This window comes from Alosa sapidissima, chromosome 3 (assembly GCF_018492685.1).
Source record: "Alosa sapidissima isolate fAloSap1 chromosome 3, fAloSap1.pri, whole genome shotgun sequence".
Taxonomy (NCBI): Eukaryota; Metazoa; Chordata; class Actinopteri; order Clupeiformes; family Clupeidae; genus Alosa; species Alosa sapidissima.
In genome coordinates, this window is record NC_055959.1 from 33,917,725 (window position 1) to 33,933,631 (window position 15,907).

At 46.4% G+C, this 15,907-nt stretch overlaps 1 protein-coding gene across 2 annotated transcripts; it reads right to left on the reverse strand.

Moving 5' to 3' along the window:
- Positions 1-2,252: 2,252 nt before the first annotated feature.
- mazb (MYC-associated zinc finger protein b (purine-binding transcription factor)) lies at positions 2,253-13,496 on the reverse strand. 2 transcript variants are annotated; one of them, XM_042087223.1, is made up of 7 exons: positions 12,387-13,496; positions 12,038-12,188; positions 11,222-11,688; positions 9,649-9,890; positions 8,304-8,367; positions 6,098-6,269; positions 2,253-4,938 (listed from the first exon to the last, which is right to left on the reverse strand). In XM_042087223.1, the coding sequence occupies exons 1-7, from the start codon at positions 12,417-12,419 to the stop codon at positions 4,592-4,594; spliced, it is 1,476 nt and encodes a 491-aa protein (XP_041943157.1). In that variant the 5' UTR covers positions 12,420-13,496; the 3' UTR covers positions 2,253-4,591. The 2 variants fall into 2 exon arrangements, with proteins under 2 accessions (XP_041943157.1, XP_041943156.1); XM_042087222.1 differs by having other exon boundaries at positions 11,147-11,688.
- Between the last annotated feature and the right edge of the window lie 2,411 nt (positions 13,497-15,907).

Below are 15,907 nucleotides of genomic sequence, written 5' to 3' on the forward strand. Positions count from 1 at the left end.
CCTCACCACAGCACTGGCGTGTCTGTCACGCAGAGTTCACATACCCTTAAACAAAACGGATATTTTTCTTGCACACATTGTTTTTTAATGCTATGTAATTCGAAACGTTTCATTAATTTGGAGATGCGTAATGAAAGGTTTTGGATTAAATGAGAGGCCTAACGGAACACTGGTTCTGTTGGGTTCGAGGTGCTGTTCCACAACTCCGTGTCGGGTCGGGCCTGCTTCAGGGCACCTTTAAAGATCGTATGATCAGACATCATAACCTTACATGGTTATGCTGGATTAAAGTCCCACAATTCAGTGGATCCTTCTGTGGTCTTAAATAACATAAACGCGCGTACGTGTATAATCGGATCCGGCAGGCGGGCGTAAAATGTGTAGTCCTGTTAATGTTTTCTCTGGGTAGTATTCGTGGCAGATGGTGACACAGCAATCAGCAGGAGTGATACAGAGATGAGAATAAGGCCGCTACAGAAACACTTACCCAGGAGAGCGAAAACACGTTCTGCTGAATACCAGGTCAAGGTTATTCGCTCACGCTTACACACACGAGCACAAGCCTATAGGCTACCAATGCAATCGCTCATTCATACAAAAATACCAAGCAACACAGAAATATGATTACTCCTTTTCTTTTAATAGTCAAAATTACAAAATAATGACATGTTCTACATAATCTACAAAGTAATAACATTATAGTCATGATCATGATAAGCATCACCATTATTTCTTTTTTTCTTTTTGCGCTAACAACTGTTCATAGACATGCATACTGTTGAGAAATATAAAAATAGAAATATAAATACATCCCATTAATATTCCGACTGGATCCAAGACTACAATTTAAAATAGCTTTAGTTGAGCGAATTTGAGTGTGGTTGAGTATAAGGCATAGATGCACTGGCTGAACTGGACAGGTTCCTATAACGAAGAGAAAGAGGTATTACTTCAGCATTAATGCAGGAAATCCTAAACGAGGGGACCCCCCTCTCCCCTCTGTGTGGATGTAGGGGCCACTAGGCTTCTGAGCAGGAAAATAACAGCGTCTAATTCCAAATGAATTGTAGGAAGAGCCAGATGACACACCAACACTAAACTGATTAAATAATTTGACTCCCGAACAAACCAGGGTTCGTTTTTAAAATCTTTTTTGGCCTTTTCATTTTTTTTTTAATAGCTGGGCAATGAAGTACAGTAGGCTATCTTAATTATCATCGTTACAACTACCAGCTGATCACTTGAAATGCTCACCCCAGAGTTCCTCTCTGACATGGAAGTCACACGGTCACCATATAAACACATAAACACAAACGCCTGAGGCGGTCTGTATTTTTCCAGACGAATCCCACTGGAATCAGTAATGTTAAGCCACGCTCCTCCAGGCCCAGGTACAGCTGTGTCCAGTAGGGCTAACATAGGCTACACATGTTCACATTGGAATAACCGTCAAACACAATCCCTGTACCCCCCTCAGCCCACCCCACCCCCCTCAGCCAGCCCCCCCCCCCCACCCCCACACACACACTGCCTACATTCTTCAGATGTACGGTGTCAAGGCAGTCACAGTCCATTTTCAACAGGGACAGACACTGGGCAAACGACAGGGGAGTTTCAACAATAGAATCAATTGAAAAGTATTACAGACGCAAACAACCATTGTAAAACAGGCCAGAAAAAAAGAAATCACACACACAAACACACACTGAGCTCAATGTTTCACAGCGGTAAGGTTTCTCCCCCTGCTGTTGTGACATCCTGGTGTGGGTGTGTCAGCACTATTCAAACTACAAAGTGCATTACTGGAGTACAACCAATCAGAACGCATCTACATAAACTACAGCAATATTATCCTGGCAAATAAATAAGAATATTTCCTTATCAATACAGCTAGTAAACTTGGTATGCTTCTTGGCATCCACACCAGGAAGTCTCACCAGCAGTACTGGCAAGGTTCCACCCAGTTCTAACCTTTAGCGCACGGTCCCCACTGACCAATCAGAGCTCGCGGAGTTCCACCATTGTAAGGTGCGTGAGGATTCTTAGTCTAACAGGGGACTGTTGCGTGTGTGTCTGCCCTCCTAGTGCTGACGCTGAACCTACAGCCAATCCAGCCCGGCCCCGGGCCACAACTGGCCCTAATCTAAACCTGGGAACAGACCTCCCCATTTCAAAGCCCGATTCTGAAAGGATGGAATGTCCGTGACAATCACAGGAAATTCCGAGGGAGTCAACGGTAGTAGCAGTGTTCAGTCGTGGCAGGAGTTTTTATGTGTGTTTGGGTGACAGATCTGAATGCTTTGCGATTCTTTCCATTGTTGACGCTATCGAGATCCAATCGAACACGTCTGATGTTATCTTGACCGGTCTGTTCTATTCTCGCCATTGTTGCACTTATGACATTAAACAGCCTGCAGCTCAATCCTTTAGTTTGTGCTCATGATGAGCTCCCAATCGTACCAGGCTCTGTCTATTGGTTTGGTCTGCTCGATTGGTCTGGTCTGCTCGATTGGTCTGGTCTGCTTGATCTTGTTCTTATCATGTGCGATCGTGAGGTCTGTTCCCAGCTTCAGCCGGACTCGTCTCCTACTCCCGCCACGGGCAGCAGCTAGCCACTGCCCTGCCCCTCTCAACCAGTAAAGTAGTTAGATCAAAAAGCACACGTCACCAGACATACACTTCTGTATGCCCCTCCATGTATACACGCCCGAGCACAACCAGTCCATGACACACACACACACACACACAAAGCTTTAGGGCTACACGTGGCAAACGTACCAATTAAACCAGGGATCTGTTGCTATGGTGTATTCTACAACTCCATCATCTTCCTCTCTGTCTCTCTCTTTCATCTAAGACAGTGCAGGTCTGTTAGGAAGAGCAAACACATGCCCATGCACACACATGCACACACACACACGAACACACACACGAACACACACACACACACACACACACACACACACACACACACACACACACACACACACCACCCCTGATCTCCATATGGGTTCTGTTCTTGTTTGGCAAGACTCTAACAGTCCATTCAAAAGGAACAAGCATGAGCAAAGAGAGAATGTAAAGTAAAGAAAGGAAGGAGGGAGGGGGAGAAAGGAGGGAGGGAGGGAGAGAGAGAAACAAGCAGGAACACTACAGTAGAAATACACAAGATCACAGTTTTGTTTCGAGTCCGATGGGGAGAGATGGCCAGAGAAGGCCAGAGAGCTGACCGCACCTCCTCTTGTGCAGAAACAGTCTGACCGCACCTCCAGTCCTCTCTTCCTTCCATTCCCTCAACTCTGGTCAGTTGCCATGGGAGTTGGATCAGAGGGGTCAGGGGGCGCATGCACAATGTTGTCCGTGAGGAGGGTCAGAGGGCTTGGCTGTGGTTACCACGGCAGCAGCACAGCCATTGTTCAGTGTTCCGTTTGTGTTCTGGTTACCGCGGTGGCGGCACAGCCATTGTTCAGTGTTCCGTTTGTGTTCTGGTTACCGCGGCGGCAGCACAGCCATTATTCAGTGTTCCGTTTGTGTTCTGCTGGGTTGCATTGGTGTTCTCATGGGATCTGTTCTCATGCGGTGATGGGTTCTCGTCATGCTGTGTTCAAGTTCTGGTGGGTTCTAGCCAGGCTCCTGTCTGTTCTGATGCTATTGTGTCTTGATGAGCTCTGTCGGAGGCCGTTTCTGCTACAGTAGTTATCTGATCACTATGCTGTGTAAGTGACTACCTGTGTCTGTGTACAGTACGTCTATCAGCTGTGCTGCTGCTATCTACTTCACTGTACACAGTGTGTGTCTGTGTATGTGTGTGTATGTGCGTGTGTAATTTCTAGATTATTCTCTGACGTTTGTGTGTGTGTGTGTGTGCAGTGTGAACATGAGACAGTAGTGTGTTTTTTTTTTCCTTCTGTTAACCTGCAGCATTTTGTCGGTACTGTGGAAGCATGTGTGAAGCATGCATAAGTCTGGGTGTGTGTGTAAGTGTGTGCACTTCTGTGTGTGATGTGTGACAGTGTGTGTTCTACGTGTGTATGTGTTAGTGTTATACGTATATGCCTGTTCTACCAACATGGTGTGTGTGTGTGTGTGTGTGTGATGTGTGGCTGTGTGTGTTCTATGTGTGTATGTGTTAGTGTTATACGTATATGCCTGTTCTACCAATATGGTGTGTGTGTGTGTGGCTGTGTGTGTTCTATGTGTGTATGTGTTAGTGTTATACGTACAGTATATGCCTGTTCTACCAACGCGGTGTGTGAATGAGTGAGCGGGGTGCGTGTGTGTGTGTGTTTTCTTGCTGGATGATGTTCAGTCACTCACCAGCTGTATGTGTGTGTGTGTGTGTGTTCCTATGTGTGTGTGTGCCTGTGTGTGTGTGTGTGTGTGTGTGTGTGTGTGGGTCTGTGCGTGTGTGTTGCATGTGTGTGTGCATGTGTGTGTGTGCGTGTGTGTGGGCCTGTGTGTGTGTGTGTGTGTGTGTGTGTGTGTGCTGCTAACTGTGCGGTTGCTGAGCTATGCTGGAGCAGTCGTGTGTGTGTGTGTGTGTGTGTGTGTGTGTGTGTGTGTGTGTGTGTGTGTGTGTGTGTGTGTGCTGCTAACTGTGCGGTTGCTGAGCTATGCTGGAGCAGTCGGTCACCAGTAGATCCACCACTGTGTTGCCGCTCACAAACACGGCGGGCGCCGTCACCATATTGCTAAGGGTGACGGCGCTGACCGCTACGCCGGCCGTGCTGGAGGTGACCGGGCTCGGCGTGCTGGGCGGGGGGTTGTGGGTACCCATGTGCCCTTGCAGCTGGGTGGGCGTCTTGCAGTGGACGCCGCAGAGCTGGCACACCAGGACGCCCCCGGCGCCGGCCACGCCGAAGTTGCCCCCGCTCTCCTTCCACTCGGCGCCATGGTGCTTCTGCGCGTGCACACGCAGGTACGTCAGCGTGGTGAAACCTGCCGCAGGGGTCAGACGTCAACCAGGGGTCAGAGACTCACCATACACACACACACACACAACATAGATATACACACACACACACACACACAACACACACAACATAGACACACACACACACACACACACACACACACACACACACACACACAACACACAACATAGATATACACACACACACACACACAACACACACAACATAGACACACACACACACACACACACACACACACACACACAACACACACAACATAGACACACACACACACACACACACACACACAACATAGACACACACACACACACACACACACACCATAGATACACACACACACACACACACACACACACACCATAGATACACACATACACACACACACACACACACACAACATAGATATACACACACACACACACACAACACACACAACATAGATACACACACACACACACACACAACATAGATATACACACACACACACACACACAACACACACAACATAGACACACACACACACACACACACACACACACACACACACACAACATAGATACACACACACACACACACACACACACACACAATATAGATACTAGTATTAACCAATCAGATACATGAGAACACACAGACAAATGGACAAAGTCCAAGAAAGACAGACTAGAAGGGTCACTATGAGAGAGGCAAGAAGGGTCACTATGAGAGAGAGAGAGACAAGAAGGGTCACTATGAGAGAGACAAGAAGGGTCACTATGAGAGAGAGGCAAGAAGGGTCACTATGAGAGGCGCAAGAAGGGTCACTATGAGAGAGAGAGGCAAGAAGGGTCACTATGAGAGAGAGAGAGACAAGAAGGGTCACTATGAGAGAGAGAGAGACAAGAAGGGTCACTATGAGAGAGAGAGAGGCAAGAAGGGTCACTATGAGAGAGACAAGAAGGGTCACTATGAGAGAGAGGCAAGAAGGGTCACTATGAGAGGCGCAAGAAGGGTCACTATGAGAGGCGCAAGAAGGGTCACTATGAGAGAGAGAGAGGCAAGAAGGGTCACTATGAGAGAGAGAGAGGCAAGAAGGGTCACTATGAGAGAGGCAAGAAGGGTCACTATGAGAGAGAGAGAGAGAGAGAGAGAGAGACGGGCAGACAGTCAGCTGTTGGACTCACTGCGGTTGCAGAGGTGGCAGGAGTGGTGCTGTGATTGGTTGTGCACCCTCATGTGATCAGTGATGTAGGCGGCGGACAGCAGCTTCCCACAGATGTGACAGGGCACCTTCTCTTCATGCCTGATCATGTGAGCGCGCAGACGGTCCCGAGTGGCGAAGCTCGACTCGCATGTCTACAATGCACACACACACACATGCACATACATAGATAGACACACATACACACACACACACATAGAAGACACACATACACATACACACACACACACACACACACACACACACACGCAAGCACATAGATACACACACACACACGCAGACACACACACATTCATGTGTAAATAAACTTCTAAACCCCTGGCTTATCATAAATGATCATATATTAGACAAACCACCTCACATTCATGTGCTTAGTCAATCACACACAAATATATACACCATCTACAGACATTGGATCATAATAAACACCATGTGCAGTCATTACCATACACAATGTATACAGTGCAAAGAACACACACTGCACATGTCTACCTTGCGTGTGCACAGATACATACACACACACACACACACATACACACACACGCTAAAATGTCAAATGCACAGCCACAATTACAGAGCTAACACAAAACACACGAGAAGTGCACTAAAAGCAAGGGTGTATGTTTATGTGTGCATTAAAAGCAAGGGTGCATGTGTTTGTGTGTGCATTAAAAGCAAGGGTGCATGTGTTTGTGTGTGCATTAAAAACAAGGGTTTACGGTATGTGTTTGTGTGTGCATTAAAAGCAAGGGTGCATGTGTTTGTGTGTGCATGAAAAGCAAGGGTGCATGTGTTTATGTGTGCATTAAAATCAAGGGTGTACTGTATGTGTTTGTGTGTGCATTAAACTCAAGGGTGTACTGTATGTGTTTGTGTGTACATTAAAAGCAAGGGTGCATGTGTTTATGTGTGTATTAAAAGCAAGGGTGCATGTGTTTATGCGTGGATTAAAATCAAGGGTGTACTGTACAGTATGTGTTTATGTGTGCATTAAAAGCAAGGGTGCATGTGTTTATGTGTGGATTAAAATCAAAGGTGTCCTTGAATATATTATTTATGCTGGCTTTGCATATTTGATCACACAGCCATCTGATCTACAAAAGAACCAAATTTAAAGATTTAAAATAAAGTCTGACATCTGCTGGACAAATTGGAATGCCTATTTAGATATTCTGTAGATATACTATTATAAATACTTTCAACCTACAGTTTTATAGCATCATATATCATCAATTCTGAAGCTGATTACAAAAAGGTTCATTGAGAGATTCCCAAACATTTGGCTGTTAAAGTACCGCAATGCAGAGAGTTCTATATCCACAACCTTTACATGAAATAATGAACAGAATCAGTTTGAAATCAATGGGAGGGTATTTTGACTCAGACGTTCTACTCCACTGACTAGAACTCTGTCTTCTGATGAAGTATCATTCTAACTTCATCAATGCTAACACTACCATCAGTACATCTTATTTTGATATTCATACATGATTGTGAGCAAAGGTGTGGATTGCTATGACAACACAAGCTGTATAGGACATGATACTGCTGGGGTTCTGGTTCCTAAGAGTGTGTGTCACAATGTGCCTCATATTGATGTACAGGGTTCCCACTCTAAGTCAAGTGTAAAATCCCACGACTTTTCTCTGACTTTCCCTGACAAGACAAAAAAAATATAATTTCCATGACTTACTTTAGTATTTACTAATGTATAGCATTCAAGATTTTTTTTACTTTTTAGAGTGGGAGATGAATAAATGGCCATTGAATAAACAAAGTTGGGATACTCAAGGAATATTTGTATTAATTTATTTTGGCAAGTAAATTTTAAACTGCTACAACAAAATTCCCTGATATTCCATGACTTTGACCCAAACATGGTAAAATTCCCTGACTTTCCATGTCTGGAATAGACTCTCCAAAATTCCATGATATTCCAGAAATTTTTTTGGTCTTGTTTGTTAGATCTGTTGGACAAACTGTGCCCTGTCTAGGGACCGCAGATGTAAATTAGTCTAAGGCTAACTCTGGTAATGGCAACATTTATGCTAAAAATTGTACATGGTTCCTAACAAATAAAATTAATAAATAAACATATATAACATATATATAAATGAATAAACACAGATATCTGCTGGTGGGGGTGCATGTGGAGGTGAGGTACGTACCGGACACTTGAAGGGACGCTCTGAAGAGTGGACTTGTCTGATATGACTATTGAGATGGTCCGGCCTGTGGGGAAACAGAAGTTAAGGATGGGAGAGTGTGTGACACATACACACACACACACACACACACACACACACACACACACACACACACACACACACATACACACACACGTGCGAGCACATATCTGAACGCAGACGGGCAAAGCACGGGGCCGTGCTGATGACGTGTCGTGTGATGCTGATGGCGTGTCGTGTGATGCTGATGGTGTCCCCTTGGCTTAACTGTAAGTTTATGACTTCTTCTACTTCTTCTTAATCAAGTGCATCCATTTATTCTCAATCATGACAGACTGGCGCTAATTTGCAAAGACGGGAATTCCCATGAACAACCTACTGCCCTGTGTGTGGTGCAGATCCACTATGAGAACACAGTTAAAAGCAAGCCAAACTGAACACAGTTAAAAAGCAAGCCAAACTGAACACAGTTAAAAAAGCAAGCCAAACTGAACACAGTTAAAGGTGCTCTATGCGATGTTCGGTAACGTCACTTCTGTTGATGTTGAACAAAACAGAGAGCTAGCTCGCTACTCCCTCCCGTGCAATTGAAACTCGCATCTCGTCAGTGATAGGCTGGAACAGTTTGTTATGTTTTTTTTTGGCATTTATTTGGATAGGACAGTGAAGATAGACAGGAAGCGAGTGGGAGAGAGAGAGATAGGGTGGGGTCGGGATATGACCGCAGATCGGATTCGAACCTGGGTCCCCGTGGGCACTTGGGCCCACAGCGCCCCCTTGTTATGTTTTTATGGTCCAGGCTGGACCAGGTTGTTTTTGTTGCCGTTTTTGGAGCCTGGGCTGTCCACAGAGACCGCATTTTTTTTACAGTGTATTCAGGGCACAGGCTGTTAGCGGATTGTGAGGTCAGGTGATGTTTGTTGTATGTGGCAAAACATTTTTTAGCTTAGAAACCGCATAACATCGCCTAGAGCACCTTTAAAAAGCTAGCCAAACTGTTTCATGGGCCAAGATAACAATGTGTTATTACACATGTTTTCAGACCTTCTTTTCGTTTCAACCAGCTGGACATATTAGCATTATTAATCATCATTATTGATTTCTATATTGTGCGTCCTGGCTCTGGCTATAAGACTATTTACTCCAGGTATGAACCCCTTCCGTGCCATATAGGATTGTGCGTGAGGATCATGTTTGAGCATCACACTCTGTTTAAGTTCGGGACTCTAAATACTCAGTCCAGACAGGAGGTCATGTCTGAAAACAGCTTGTGTGTGTGTGTGTGTGTGTGTGTGTGTGTGTGTGTGTGTGTGTGTGTGTCACTCACCTGGAGAAGGCTTTGGAGCAGTTGGGGCACACGTAGGGCTTCTCGACGCCGCCCTGGTGCGAGCGCACATGGTGGCTCATGCGGTCCTTGCGCTTGAAGCGCTGTTGGCAGATGGGGCAGCTGAAGGGCTTCTCGTCCGAGTGCGACAGACGGTGCCGGTTCAGGTGGTAGACGTCACGGAACGCTTTCCCGCAAGTCTCACACGCGTGGTTCTTACGCACCGGGTTAGAACTCACAGGCCGCTGGAGATGAAGAAGGGATAGAGAGAAAGAGGAAGAGGAGAAGAAAGAAAGAAAGAAAGGAGTTTAGAAAGAAAAGAGAAAGAAAGACGAACACACAACAAACCGACAGAGATAAAAAAAAAGAGATGCAATGCAGGAAAAAATAAAAACATTCATCAAGAGGAAGAGAAAGAAAAAAGGATGCATGAGAAAAGGAGGAGAGAGATAGAAAGGATGCATGAGAAAAGGAGGAGAGAGATAGAAAGGATGCATGAGAAAAGGAGGAGAGAGATAGAAAGGATGCATGAGAAAAAGAGGAGAGAGATAGAAAGGGACACACAAAGGAAGCACAGGACAGGTATTACACAATAATTACCAAGAGAACGGGCACAGGGAGAATAATACGTCTTTGAGAGATGATTTAGAATCACATCTATTACAATCAAGGTGGCTATTAAGGCAGTGTTCCAGGTGACATGGCAGTGTTATTATCTATTTCTAAGATCTGTACCTGGATTCTGATTCTGATTCTGGACATGTACCTGGATTCTGATTCTGATTCTGGACATGTACCTGGATTCTGATTCTGTCCATTTCCAAACATTCTATGAATCATTATGTTGCCTAAGCCTGGAACAGTTGGCAAAGAGTATATTAGTAACTTCTATACTCTTTGCAGTTGGTCCCCTGTGTAAAGGCCCATTCACACCAAGAACGATAACAAGAACGATAACGATAACTATAAATAAATATCGTTCTCGTTAATATGAATGACGACGTTCACACATAAACTATAACAATAACGACATGAAGAATGATATCATTGGGGATCACTTTCAGAGCGATTTTCAGAACGATAAAAAGCTAATAGCCAATCAGAACCCATCAAATTTTAACCGTCACATTCATTAACACATGGAGAGACTTTGTTTATCGTTATTCAGTGTGAATGCTTTTATCGTTATGGTTATAGTTATCGTTCTTGGTGTGAATAGGCCTTTAGTTACACTTAAAGAGCTTTGAGTGGGAATTTCACTGCACTGTGACCATGAGAAACTCATGAGAATGCCAGCCATGACCTACAGTCTTCGCAGTGATGTGGTACGATCATACCCACTGCACACACACACCCTGCACTGACCACTCACACTCCCATCTGTGCACACACACACATACACCCTGCACTGACCACTCACACTCCCATCTGTGCACACACACACACCCTGCACTGACCACTCACATACCCATCTGTGCACACACACACACCGCCCACCCACCTGCACCGTCTCCCCCGTCGCCATGACTACCGCAGTGGGCGCAGGGAGGGGGTTAACGGTCGTGGCAACGCTCACCATGGCCACGGCGTTGCCATCCTGTTGCTGGGCAACGAGTGTGGAGTTGGGGTGGGGGAGTGACAGGACTGTAGCCTGTTGCTGTTGATGCTGCTGCTGTTGTTGCTGTTGTTGATGTTGATGTTGTTGTTGTTGTTGTTGTTGCTGCTGCTGTTGCTGTTGATGCTGCTGCTGGGGGTTCAGGGGCTGGGGGATGGACAGGTGGAGGAGAGAGAGGGGCACAGTGGTGCGCACCTCCGTTGTCCCGATGCCCACCACCCCCATGCCCCCGCCGACGCCCGCCCCAGCACAACCCTCCTCCTTGAGGGCTGCGGCGGCAGCCTCGCGCTCGCGGGTGGCGCGGTCCTTCATGCGCACGCCCGTGTGCACCGACTGGTGCCGGCGGAGGTTGTAGCTGTTCTTGAACTGCTTGCTGCAGATGGCACAGATATGGGCCACGCGACCCGGCCGAGAGACCACCGGCTTCACTGGACGAGAGACAGACAGGGAGACAGACAGACAGGCAGGGAGAAAGACAGGGAGACAGACAGGGAGACAGACAGACAGGGAAAGAGGAAAGTAGAGGGTGGAGGGGAGAGAGAGGGGTTCAGCCATCTTGGTGAAGGAACAGGTTGTTGGAACGGGGTGAAGTTAACTCTGAGACTTCCTTCCCTTGGCTGCCTCTTCCTTCCCAGCTGGCTCCTTGGTTCGGAGACAGACTCCCTCTCCCCCTCCCTCTCCTAGTGACTCCCTCTGTCTTCCCCCTCCCTCTCTCCTCTCTTCCTCCCTCCCTCAGGCTCCCGGTTCCCCTCTCACCCCCCCCCCCCCCCCCCTTACCTGGAACCGGCTCCTCGTTCAGCGCAGCCGTGTCCACTGTGGATGGGGGCGGGGCCATGTGGTCCGGAGGCGGGGTTTGAGAAGAGGTCGTGTGGACAGGCATCAGCTCCGATTGGAGAGAGCCCTCCACTTGGGTTTGGGTGGGTGTGGTCTGGGGGGAAAGAAACAAATACAAACCATTCACACTCCCCCTCACACATACACAATTTACTGTACTTTGGGGATGACTTATTAAACGGCAACACTAAATGACAACGACAGCTACCAAAATACACTGACCGTTTGACCCACTGTAAGAAAAAGCCTCACACACAAGCACGCACATGCTCGCAGGCCTGCTGCTTCTTACCTGGAAGAGAAAACTGCTCCACGCAGCATCCATTTTGCTCGGCGCAGAGGAATCCGCTCAGCTAAGTATTCCTAATAATTGCGCTGTGACGGCGCACAGAGCATTAGGCTGCTCGAGCGACTGCCGTTATGCCACGGAGCTGAATATTGGTAAACTACCGAAATAAAGCCCTTTCGCGGAATCAACCATGGAGTTAATCAATATAGTAGCTATATTATATCAACTAATTATTACCTAAGAATTAAAACGCATAAGCGATTTTAACATATGACTATAAATCTGAATCCAGTGGACTATTCCTCTTGTACTTTGGCCTCCAACTTTCACGCATCGCATTACAGGATTTCGCCTGTCAAAATAACGCATTACTTTTAATATGCATGACTTTAAAAATTTAACATATCAGCACACGTAATCAATAATGTTGTTTTTAAAATCTTAACCATACATGATGCTAACACTGATCATAATGGTTGAATGTATTTCAGGCATTTTTTAAAAGTAACGTTTCCTAACACACGCATTACAACGAGTAACAGTTAATGTTTCGATTCATAAATCTGTTTTTTCTCGATTCCCCCAACAGGCCAATGGGCTGTTTGTCGAAGCCTCGTTGTTGGATTCAAGCCCTGACCCCGGCGGAGAGCGCGCGAGCCCGGCCGCAGCCTGCCGCTCCACCTCGGCGCTTCAATTCAGGGGATGTCATCTTTCTTTTTTTATCGCGCGCTCTCCCTCCCTCCCTCCCTGTCTCTTTCTTCCTTTTCTTTTTTAATTCCTCTTTCTTCTCCCCCTCCTCTCCTTTTCTCTCTCCGCTATGTCCCAGTTGTTGTTAAAGGGATGGTTCGCGGTGGGTCGGACAGCCCCCTCTCATTTCCGTCGGTGTGAATGGAGCGCAGACTCCCTGCCTCGCTCCCTCCTCCCCGTTAGGATTTCAGCCGACAGAAAAGGAACTACAGCATTGTGCAGTCGGCAACGGAATAAAGGCGTTCTCTGATGCTTACATCACAGGGCCCGGCGCCTCCCCCGCTTTAGGTCTTGCGCGGAGGGAAGAATAAACAACTCGCTAACGGCGCGTCTTAAAGGGGAGCGCGCGATAGACGCAGCGGGCTTCTCGCTGGGGAACCAGGCGATGATGTCACGTCGCTCTGGCTGGCTAGTTTGATAGATGGCATGATTAGACCATACAGCAGTAAGCCTATCCAATTGCGCAACGACTGAATGACATACTTCATCTATTTTTGTACGGGCACACACATAACACGTTGTACCAAATATGTTGCAGTTCATCATATGCGACCAAATGTAGACCCATGTAAGCTATTTAAAAGGAATGCTTATGGTTATTCTTGACATGTTTAGTCAGCGTTATATTAGTAAATTGAATTGAATTCCAGATGTTGCCACAGACAGTTCGGAGCTAAATCAAGAAAAAAGGACAGAGACTATTCATGTTAATAACAATTTATTATCTTTTAAATTACTTTGCTTTTTTTTTTTACATTTTTTGTCCAACACATTTGAAAGAGCCTTCCCCATTTGGTCAAGCCAGAATGCGCTTGATTTAAGTATTTAATAAGTTTGTTTTTTTAAATGTAATTACTGAAAATGTCCTCTCAGCACATGGGCTTCTACCCAGCAGTCAGCCAGCTCCCCCAGCCCATCAGACCAGCGTGTCTCATTGACAGCTGTTTGGACTCCGCGCAGACAGGGGGCGCTGTGCTGGAATCCTCTGAGCATCTCCTGTGAGTCCTTTCCTCTCCGGAGGGCCTCCTTACACCATATAAGTTCTGGGTCTCCTCTGCTCCCTGTGGGCTGATCTGAAACACATATGGATGGACACCCAGCTCCTGACCAATCCCACTGCACACAGGAGCAGTGCAAGAGCTGTACGCTGGACACAGACCCCAGGCTAAATCAATGGCACAACCTCATTGGCCCTCCCCGGTCCACCCCACCGTTGACATGACATTAGGAGTTGTGCATGCACTCGACTCTTTCCACTGGACCCAAACAGAGGGGGCAGTTACGCAGAGCTGCTGTTTCTCACTGGTTTGGACCATCAGTTCAGTTTCTTTGTTTTTTTTTGTTTTTTGAATAGTTATTTCTCTCTTCATCCCCATCCTCCTCCTCCTCCTCCTCATCATCTTGCTGCTGCCTCTTCCTCATCTCCGTGTCAGCTGCCCAGTCTTGGCCACTAATATCTATGAGGGCAACATTGCTCTTTTTTCCACTCTGGTCCCTAACGCACACACTTTTTTTTTGCAGTAAAGCCTTGTGTTTGTGAGTGTCTTGACTGTTCTCCTTCAACATGCGTACACACACACACACACAGACACAGACAGACGCGCACACACACCTCATATCTGAACCATAAAGGGCACCGTCACCCTCTCTTGGTAATCTTGACCCACACCGAGTAAGTGTTTCATTCCGTTAGTGTGAAGTGACCAGTCGCTTATGTACTGGACGACAGGTGTGTGTTTGGTCCAAACTTCACGCTGTCCACCTACCTGGGCAGCTTCAGCCCGGACAGCACCAGAGGTTAGTTGACCGGAACCGGTCAGTTTCAGGCTCTGAACCAGATGCACCCTGGGAAGGGTCCTGATGCTGTGTCTTAAACCAACTGATGCCTTTACAGTCTTAAGAGTTTGTGTACATAAAAAAAATCTGTACGGGATTGTTCTGTAACATCATTCAGTCAATACACACACACACACACACACACACACACACACACACTTAACAATCATTAATAATCATTAATGCCGATTAATACACCAAACCTGACAACGCAATAAAAGGAGTGATATTTCGTTTTTTTCTGTCTGTTAGTGGTTTTCAGCTCATGAATGAGCCGAGTGGTTGCTCTTCAGCGCTTACATGAGAACAGCGACAGCTAAGGTACCAGAGCAGTGTGGAGAAGACCACCACTACGGTCAAACACGCGTCTCCTCCTCCACTGGACACATCAAATCTGACTGCAACATGGTTTTTAACTTACTCATATCAAAAATGACTAGGATTCTCAATGCACCTATAGAAAAAAAAATGTGGACAGCATTGTTTAATATTTCCATTCATATTTACAATAGAAGATCCAGTATGTGGGGCAGTGATTCTAAACATGAACGATCTCAGATGCGGAGTCTCCAACCTCAAAGGTGATTGGCTATCAAAGTCTCCAACCTCAAAGGTGATTGGCTTTCGAATGTCTCCAACCTCAAAGGTGATTGGCTATCGGATGTATACAAATGCTTTCACACTTATCACATGCATTGGCTGCTACTCTCGTGGATATTCTGTGCCGTAGTCTAAACAGACGGTTAGGTCGGAGAGAGCCATTTTTAAAATCGCGCACGCACGCACACACACACACACACACACACACACACACACACACACACACACACAACCTCAAACACACACAACCACAATCCTGCTGAGGTGAATTCAGGCGTGTGTGTGTGTGTGTGTTATGTCAGTGAGTCATTAACTTGGTCAACATTCAGTGTGTTCGTTGG